Source organism: Littorina saxatilis, linkage group LG1 (assembly GCF_037325665.1).
Source record: "Littorina saxatilis isolate snail1 linkage group LG1, US_GU_Lsax_2.0, whole genome shotgun sequence".
Lineage (NCBI taxonomy): Eukaryota > Metazoa > Mollusca > Gastropoda > Littorinimorpha > Littorinidae > Littorina > Littorina saxatilis.
This window is the reverse complement of record NC_090245.1, coordinates 23,667,734-23,677,733: the sequence shown is the minus strand read 5'-3', so window position 1 is coordinate 23,677,733 and position 10,000 is coordinate 23,667,734. Positions and strand designations below refer to the sequence as shown.

Below are 10,000 nucleotides of genomic sequence, written 5' to 3'. Positions count from 1 at the left end.
ATCCTTAAACTTCATTCTCCCTTGGCTCATGGACCACGATCTTTCTTCCTGAAATGGAAGATGATTTCCTGTCTCATCGATTTTGAAAAAAGAGGGAGAGGTCCCTTGCTCTGTTGAAGTGAAAACCTTTCTCTCTCTCCCCCTCCCTCAATCCTTCTTTTTTCTTGCTGTCTTCTTCCTGCCAACAGCTCAAATTGCCACTGTCTGTTTTCGGCCTGATTTGCTGCGTAATAGATTTGAAGCTGAGTGTTTGAGGGCGAAAAATGAATAAACGAAGACAGTGGTCTCTTGCAGGCAAAAATGTGCAATCGGATGTGTGGAAGCGGCTGGCGCGTAGCCATCCCAAATAAAATGTTGCATTGTCTGACTTTCTGGAATTTGTAATGCTAAAATATATGGACCGAAAGTCGTCTAGTAATTGTTAGATATATACGATGTATCCTTATCTCTCCTAGTTTTTTTTTTTTGTATCCCCTGTTTCGTACTACACTTCTGATGATAGACAGATCTTATTAATTTTTGTTTCAAACTATGTTTGTCAGCCAATATGGTTCTGTGCTTCATTATCATTGCTTTATTCTAGTTTATCATATGATTTTCTTGAAAAGTGTAACAGCGAAAGAAATGGTATTGGCTGCAAAATGTTCATTACTTTGTTTTCCCGCAGTTGGTATTGCACGCCATTATAGAAACTGATGATGAGCTTTGCTTTTTCTCTTGTTTTCAGGATATGAAAAATCAAGTTTTAACAGCCAGTGGTTGGCTAAAAATTGTAAGTATGGTTATCGTTTGTTATTTATTGTGTTTGTTTGTACGTTTGTTTGCTTGTTTGTTTCGTTGTTTGTTTGTTCTTTTTTTCGTTAATTATTTGTTCTTTTGTTTGTTTGATTGATCTTTCTTTTGTCTTCTTGGAAAGGTGGCAGTCTATGCTCTGGTCATTACACGGCCTGGCATGACTTCTTGGTAAGGTGGCAGTCCATGCTCTGGTCATTACACGGCCTGGCATGACTTCTTGGTAAGGTGGCAGTCCATGCTCTGGTCATTACACGGCCTGGCATGACTTCTAGTAAGCTGACTCTTGAACCGTCTTCAGACCTAATATTCTCAGGTTCTTTGGAGGTTTCGATACAGACAGATATCACTGGAGTGAATGAGAACATCCACTCTGTGAGTCCGGCTTCGCAGCGCTCAGCACCAGATGTGTGCCGCCGATAAAACGTGGAGGTCGTGACAAGGCGCGGTACTCGTAATGTTTTTCCGATCGCAATATTTACGAGTCCGTTTCTACTTGGTCATTGGTCCTGAATCCACCGGGGGCTCGTGAAAGCTTTCATTTAGCCGCGCAACCAGGGGACACGGGCGCTACAAGTCACGATACGCGGTGAGAGATGGTCAGACTGTCTGTACAAGGTCCCAGAAGTGTGGGTCGGTATGAACGGTATCTTTGGGTGTGTGTGTGTGTGTGGGTTTTTTTTTTTTGGGGGGGGGGGGGGGGGGCAGAGGGGAGGGTTTTTTGTGTATATCATTCGCTATTGCTTCTGAGTTTTGGTGGGAGTCCTGACGTCCGGACAACTTGGTGAAAGACCTATGCGTTGTGAGGAGAGACCGCGTTTTTGTTTGTGTGTGTGAGTGGACTTAACATGAGGTCAGCTTACTGAAAGTCGTATCCCCCCTCCCCCACTCCCTGCCTGATGGCCAGGGCATAGAAATCGAGGTTTTAAAACATCGATTTAAAATCACCATCCCCCCCCCCCCCCCCCCCTTCCCTTTACTATATCTCACTTTGTCGCTCTGAAACGTACTGCAAAGCCGGACCAGTAACTAGTTTTTATTGTTTCGGTATTTCTCTGTTTGAAAGACTTCCCAAAACATGAGAACATGAGGTCTTGAACAAAAGTTGCAGTCTTAAACTGGCGGTCAACCAAAGCATTCTATTAGAGAAAATCTGGGAACATAAGATCTTTAAGAGACGATGTCTCAAATGTGGGGTCCTAAAACAGATCCTTTATGGCGAAAGCTTGGCCATACGTGGTCGTTAGAGGGGCGGTCCTAACAAGGAACGTCTTCATAAAACAGAGGTTTCGCTGAACATGACGAAACGGTAGCAAGTAATGTGACCTAAAAAAAAAAAAAAAGAACTGCTTGGGTGTTTAGGTTATGAGCGAATCTGTATGAGGAGGAATAGTTCCATTAGCAGGATTTCCTTACCGTCGGACAGACATGCATGCAGTGGATATGTTAAATGAAGAAAGGAATATCATGTAAATGATCTATATTGTAGCCTCAGAACAAAAACATTAATAACACACAAAACAACACACACACGACAGCAACAACAAAAACAACAATAACAACAACAATTACAACAACAACAACAACAACAACAACAACAACAACAACAACAACAACAACAACCACACCAACAACAACAACAACAACAACAGCAACATCAGCAACAACAACAGCAGCAACAACAACTTCAGGCAGTGCTAATTTCCATTCACTGTGCCCACACCTTACCCTACGAGGTTTCACATGCGTAAACACTTTTTTTTTTTTTAAGAAATGTACAGAGATGAGAGCGCAGAAACTCTTCAATTAATTGCACGCAAACACTGCTGCACAACTTTCTCGTCTTTGACGATTGCAGTACATGTTCGGTGGGCTTTCCCTTGACAAGGATTCCCCAAATAAGGCAAAGGAAGCCAATAAAAGACAGCGAGGCTTCATTTCCATTTCTAAATGTTTACCGTATGCTGTTTTTTCTCTCATGGATTTAACAAACTTCGCTCTTTTTTGCGTCTGTTTGTTGGTGGATGCAAGCTGGTCAGAGGCATTTCTTTGGCCAACGTACAGACACTTTTGAAATTTTTAGAGAAAAGGGAGAAGATAGACAGACAAACAGACAGACTCTTTTTTTGTCTGTTTGTCTGTCAGTCTGTCTCGCTCTGTCTGTCTCTCCTTGTCTGTCTGTCTGTCTGTCTGTCTTCATGTCTGTCTCCCTCTCTTTTTTCTCTTATTCCTGCTCAGCGAATAGCCTCCTCATCACCTCTTCGTCTCCTTCTTTCAACTCCATGTGCAGCCCCCTCACTCTCCTGTCCGTGCTTATTCCTCTATTTCCTCCTCTTCGTTTCCTTCTTTCAACTCCATGTGCAGCCCCCTCACTCTCCTGTCCGTGCTTATTCCTCTATTTCCTCCTCTTCGTTTCCTTCTTTCAACTCCATGTGCAGCCCCCTCACTCTTCTGTCCGTGCTTATTCCTCTATTTCCTCCTCTTCGTTTCCTTCTTTCAACTCCATGTGCAGCCCCCTCACTCTCCTGTCCGTGCTTATTCCTCTATTTCCTCCTCTTCGTTTCCTTCTTTCAACTCCATGTGCAGCCCCCTCACTCTTCTGTCCGTGCTTATTCCTCTATTTCCTCCTCTTCGTTTCCTTCTTTCAACTCCATGTGCAGCCCCCTCACTCTCCTGTCCGTGCTTATTCCTCTATTTCCTCCTCTTTGTCTCCTTCTTTCAACTCCATGTGCAGCCCCCTCACTCTTCTGTCCGTGCTTATTCCTCTATTTCCTCCTCTTCGTCCTCTCCCCTCTCCCTCTCTCTTTAATTGTTCTCTTGTTTTTGGCTGTCTATGCTTTTTCGACAGTTCTCTCAACTCATGTGCCTCCTTTTGAACTTAGTTATCTATCCCTCCTTTTTTTCCTTCCTTCTTCTCTCTGTCTGTCCGTCCACCTCCCCCTCTTCTGCTTTATAAATGCTTTGCTTTTCTCCGTTCTCACACTTTTCTCTTTCTTCTTCTTCTTCTTCTTCTTGTCCTCTCTGTCTGTCTGTCTGTTTGTTCTGTTTGTTCCTCCGTCTCCTCTATTTTCTCCCCCTCCCCCTCCCCTTCCTCCTGTCCCTCCGCCTCAGTCAGTAGTGAGCACCCCACAAATGAAGAAGTGTGTGTGTGTTTGAGGGGGGAGGGGGCTACTTTGACAGTTCTGTTAGTTTCCGGCAACCTCGTCAACGAAGTCCTTCTTCTGTCCCTTTCTTTTTGTCCGTCTCAATGTCTGTCGTTCCTTCTCCTCCTCGCGTCCTTCTCCTTTATGTCCTTCTTTCTCTCTTCTTCGTCCTTTTTCTCCTTCTTCGGCTGTTTCTCTACCCCCTTCTCCTCCTCTTCTTCTTCTGGGACGTCTTCTGCTGCTTTTTCTGTTGCTGGGAGTCTACTTCATGTTCCACTTTATCTCCTCTTCATTCTTTTCAGCTTCTTCGTCTGCTTCTCTACTACCTCCTCCTCCTCCTCCTCCTCCTCCTCCTCCTCCTCCTCCTCCTCCTCCTACTATTACTCCTACTATTACTACTACTACTCCTCCACGTCTTTTGTTGATGCGTGTCGATCTACTTCATGCTTCTTTCTTTCTTTGTGATCCTATTCTCTTTCTTCATTTTTCTCTCTACTTATCGGTGTCTGCCTCAGTCTTTCTGTCTCGGTCTCTCCTCCTCCTCCTCCTCTTTCTCTTTCTCCGTCTACGTCAGTCAGTCAGAACCTCACGCATGAAGGGGCGACAAATAGAGTAGGGGGGGCTACTTCGACAGTTCTCTCAACTTCCGGCCACCTCGTCAATACAGTCCTTTCCCCTTTCCGCCGCTCTTCTGTCTCTGTTTCGTCGGCTCCCTATGACACCGCGTCCATTGGTCCTAATTGACCGCTGGTCAGCGGGACGGCTGTGGCCCCCGAGGAGTGCAAATTGACCGTTGTGATCTGCCGGACACAAGGCAGTAATCAGATAGGGGGCAGACAGAGGCCGGGAAGCTGCTGGAGGGGAAATAATTACTGTGTGTGGTGTTGGGGAGTAAATAAGTTTACCATACTTACTCTGACGTATGATGTTGTTGTTGGTTTTTTTGTGCAAAAAATGTACACTAATTATTGTCTGAAAGAGAACAATTCAAAAACATACTATACTAGATTTACTAGGCAAAACTGTGCTACACAACTCACAGTAATAATTAAGATCGATCGACTAGAAAGACCGGCACGGTTGGCCTAGTGGTAAGGCGTCCGCCCCGTGATAATAATAATAATAAATAATAATGGAAACTTATAGAGCGCTTACCTAGAAGCTCTAAGCGCTTTACAATGACATTGCTATACACATGTACAAAACCAAAATACAGCATTAAGACACAAAAAGAACAGGAGTACAAAAGCAAATTCATCGTTGAAGTCCATGCAGTCACAATAATACAAACCCACGCGTGCGCACGCACATACGCGTGCGCATACACACACACATGCTATCAACACACACGTGCACAGATACACACGGACACACGTTCACACACACACACACACACACACACACACACACACACACGCACACACACACACACACACGCATACAGACAGGCGCACACACATACATACAACACACACACATACACATGCACTCACACATGAATACTAATATACCTACACAATCTGCATACATGGCGTACACACACAAAAAAGCCGCAGATATAATCACAAAACCAAGCTCGTGCTTATGCACATCCATTTATCTAACTAGATAAACCGATTTGCAGTTTGCACAAGGAAAAGAGAAAAAGTAGCAGCACACGATTTCCAGATCACTGGCTGCTGCAGGGGTCACCAGACAGTTTGGGAGTTACTGGTTAGTCTAGAAAATGCTGTGTGAACAGGTGCGTTTTCAGATTTGATCTAAAAGAAGAATAGGATGGACTATGTCTGACAGAATAAGGAAGGGAGTTCCATGTTTTAACAGCAGCAAATGAAAATGCGCGTTGTCCATGTACTTTTCTTTTTTTTGTTGGAATTCGGAACATTCGAGTGTCAGCGGCAGAGCGCAGCGATCTGGAAGGGACGTACAGGTTTACGAGTTCAGACAGATATGAAGGTGCAGAACCAGTGATGATTTTAAAACAGAGACACGAGCTTTTGTACTTAATTCTTTGATTGACCGGAAGCCAGTGCAGATATTTCAAAAGGGGAGTACAAGGTTGCTTCTTGGAGGATTTACAAATTAATCTTGCAGCTGAATGTTGAACCCTTTGCAGTGGTTGGATGATAGTCTGGGGGCTACCGATTAGTACTGAATTACAAAAGTCTATTCTAGATAGCACACACGAAGAAATTAGTGTTTTGGTGGCCTCTTCAGTCAGACAAGAGCGGACTGAACTAATCCTTTTCAACTCAATGTATGCGGCCTGGCAGGTTTTGGTGACATGCTGTTTCATAGTCAGATCGCGGTCAATAATGACGCCAAGGTCGCGGACTTTATCTGCAAAATCAATGCTAACAGCACCGAGTGTTACTGCTTTTGGAAGAGAGTGAGTTTTTTTGGATTTTGAGAAACACATCGCCTCGGTCTTATCGTCATTCAGTTTGAGTTTATTTTCTGACATCCATGTTTTAACAGTTGAAGTACAGATGTTTAGAGAGTGAAGGAGGTTAGGAATGTTTTCAGGTGATTCTGATTTGTATAGTTGTGTGTCATCTGCGAACATTTCATGCTCGACGGAATGAGTCGAGATTACATTGGACAGAGGAGTTGTATAGAGAATAAAAAGGACAGGACCCAGCACAGAGCCTTGTGGGACGCCAAACTCAAGGGGAACTGTGGCTGACTGGTGGTCACCGACAAGAACAAACTGCTTTCTCTCAGTTAGATACGACCGAAACCACTGAAGTGCGGTATTGCGAATGCCAAAAGCCTGCTCCAACCGACGGAGAAGAATTTCGTGATCGATGGTATCGAATGCAGCCGAAAGGTCCAAAAGTAGAAGAACCGAAACTTTATCTTCATCAAGGGAGACTAAGAGATCATTTACTACGCGTAGAATAGCGGTCTCTGTACTGTGTCCTGGACGGTAAGCAGACTGGTGAGGGCTCAGGAGATTGTTACAAGAGAGATGGGAAGCAAGTTGGTGGAGAACGATTTTTTCAAGAAGCTTAGAAAGGAAGGGAAGATTTGAGATAGGTCTATAGTTCTTCAGTTGGTTAGGATCTAGTGAGGCTTTCTTTAGAATGGGTTTTACAACTGCCTCTTTGAAACTAGAAGGGACAGTACCAGTGGTCAGTGATTCATTTACAATGTTTGTAATGGTGGGCAGAAGGGTTTCGAGATTGTCGTGTAAAAGTTTTGATGGAATCGGGTCTAGCTCACATGATCGGGAGGTCGTGGGATGGAACCCCGGCCGGGTCATACCTAAGACTTTAAAATTGGCAATCTAGTGGCTGCTCCGCCTGGCGTCTGGCATTATGGAGTTAGTGCTAGGACTGGTTGGTCCGGTGTCAGAATAATGTGACTGGGTGAGACATGAAGCCTGTGCTGCGACTTCTGTCTTGTGTGTGGCGCACGTTATATGTCAAAGCAACACCGCCCTGATATGGCCCTTCGTGGTCGGCTGGGCGTTAAGCAAACAAACAAACAAAATCGACTAGAAAAACAAAACAAAAACAAAACAAATGAAAAACACGGAAACACAGGGCTCCCACCTATTCTTTTTCATCTGGAATGTCTCACACAAGCATGAAAGTTTAGTAAGGCACAGTTTTTTCTTCTTTGCAACATCATTTCTGGGCGTAGTTCAATAGTTCATCACATTCTCAATCCAAGCACCTCGTCTCTGGATTACGGCTGCGACACGGACATTGAAGTTGTTGATAACTCTGTCCAAGGTCTCGAGTGGAATCCTCCTGATTTCTCGAAGAATGTTCTCCTTTAGCGCTTGTATTGTCTGTGGATTGTTGTGGTAAACCCTTTCCTTCAAGTGCCCCCAGAGGAAGAAATCTGGAGGAGAAAGATCTGGGGACGAGGTGCTTGGATTGAGAATGTGATGAACTATTGAACTACGCCCAGAAATGATGTTGCAAAGAAGAAAAAACTGTGCCTTACTAAACTTTCATGCTTGTGTGAGACATTCCAGGTGAAAAAGAATAGGTGGGAGCCCTGTAGCAGAAATGACAGGCACGCAAAACTGTCTACATTTTTTTGGACCACCCTGTACATTCTGCATCTTATAGCTGAATTACTTCATATTTAGTGTAGATACACTTCAGCTTATGCACGATCTGTACACAAAGTGGCAAGTTTGTTGTCAAATGGTCTGACTTTTGGGCAATTTCAAAAAACGTTTCCGAATTCGGGGATCGACTTAACAGAACGAGGTTTGACATTGAGCGATAGCCATACTTACCTGATTTAAACCCTCCAGACTTTTACCTTTTGGATTATTTAAATGTCTGAGTATACAAAAACACCCTCTTCTCCCCCCATATCATAGGTGACCTGAACAACGCAGTGTACGGCTATGTTCAGGGGAATCCTTAGACAAGAAAGCAATGATGTCATTTCAGATGTAATTTGGAACACATTTTGGAGAAAGGGAAACGTCGGACCATTTTACCTACAGACTGGAAACTATATGGAATGGTCGTGGATAAACTGAAGTTCATGCACATCAACTATGAAGATATTCGCTAAAGGGTAATGACTGGAAAACCTGACCCCCTTCATTGTAAAGTTACGCTTGTGCAATGGCGCGCAAAAATTCATCTGTTACATGAACGTACAGATCCTGCCTGTATTTTCTGAATTCAAGTCATTTATTGTCCAATGTTGGTTAAGGTATACTAGGTCCTTCACATAACCCCAAAGGTGTTCATCTGGAGGGCTTAAATCGGGTTGGTTTGTCTATAACGCTCAAAGTCAAACCTCGTTATGTTGAGTCCATCCCCGAATTTGGATTTGGATTTGTGGCGCCTGCATTTGTTTTGATAAAATTGTTTGACATTTTGTCAAATATTCCTTGACCCTTGTATATGGGATTGCATTCACACTTGAATATTTTTTTAAATTCAATCATTTGTTAATCAAAATATTGGATGAATTCGAAATTGCAATAACAGACACAATAGTAGTTCCATTGAGGTTGTTTTCTCCTGAATACAATCATACATAGATATATGCTATGTTTGAATGATAATACGATCACAAACCGAAAAATGGCTATTTATGCAAATTAGGTCCCCTGTTACGTGATGACGAGACAGCGCCATCTCCGTTGACGGGTTTCGGTCAGCCAGGACTCAGTTTCGGTAAACGCATTTTAAATCAGTGATTTCTTTTAGGCCGTTTGTTAAAATTGACTAAATGTTTTGATATCTTTTTGCGCGACTTGTTTTCACTTACATGCATGAACACAGTTTAATAAGTGCATATATACAGAAAATGTTAGGATCTCCTCGTCCTGAAAACGGCCAGATCTGGTGAGAGCAAGCGCTAGAAATTCAGCAGCGTATCTCGGGGGAGGGATCCTATATGAGTATGTGTCCACAAGGGCGACAATGCATTAGCGAAGATACATTCCAGTGCATATTTATACTAACGTCCCTGAGTTTTGAGAGCAATATCTGGTCGTAATGTTTCGATAGAAAACATAAGTGCGCCCAGATTTGAGGAGGGAAATAAGAGAATTTTGTAGAAAAAACTTCTACATAATGCAGTAACATGCTTTGTTCCCTGGAGGTTTTGGAGGGGCCTAACTTGCAACATAGCAACCTGTTTCGAACAGAAAAAAGGGAGAAGATGAAACATATGGTGTTTATGTACCTGTTGCATGAGAGAGTAAATGAAAACTTTGTCATCAAATTGCGTGCTCAGAGCTTATGTGCGTATACATATTCGAACACAATTAAACCTAAATTTTCCACGACCCACATTTTGTTTACAGTAAATAACCCTGGACCGAATTTGACACCAAAGCTGTGCTAAATATAGTCTCTGCAAATTAGCTAATACGTATGGTCGATGCAACTAGGAGTACGCTTTATATAATATATGTATCATCTCATTTTGGAAGCTGAACCACTAACCTAATTAATTTGTGTGTATTGAATTCTCTACACTGTCAATTTCCATCTTAAGTCTTATTCAGTTTCCTGTCTTTGCGACTAACCTTTGCCAATAACTTTTTTCGTTTGAACTGTTGCCATTAACCCTGC

General features: G+C 43.1%; 1 protein-coding gene across 1 annotated transcript in view; it reads left to right on the top strand.

Annotated features, from left to right (window-relative positions):
- The window catches only part of LOC138969159 (neuronal acetylcholine receptor subunit beta-2-like), a 63,725-nt gene that overhangs the window by 1,743 nt on the left and 51,982 nt on the right, over nucleotides 1–10,000 (top strand). Inside the window, exon 2 of the mRNA XM_070341921.1 lies at nucleotides 728–772. Coding sequence (XP_070198022.1) covers nucleotides 728–772 — 45 coding nt within the window. The remainder of the gene's footprint in view (nucleotides 1–727; nucleotides 773–10,000) is intronic.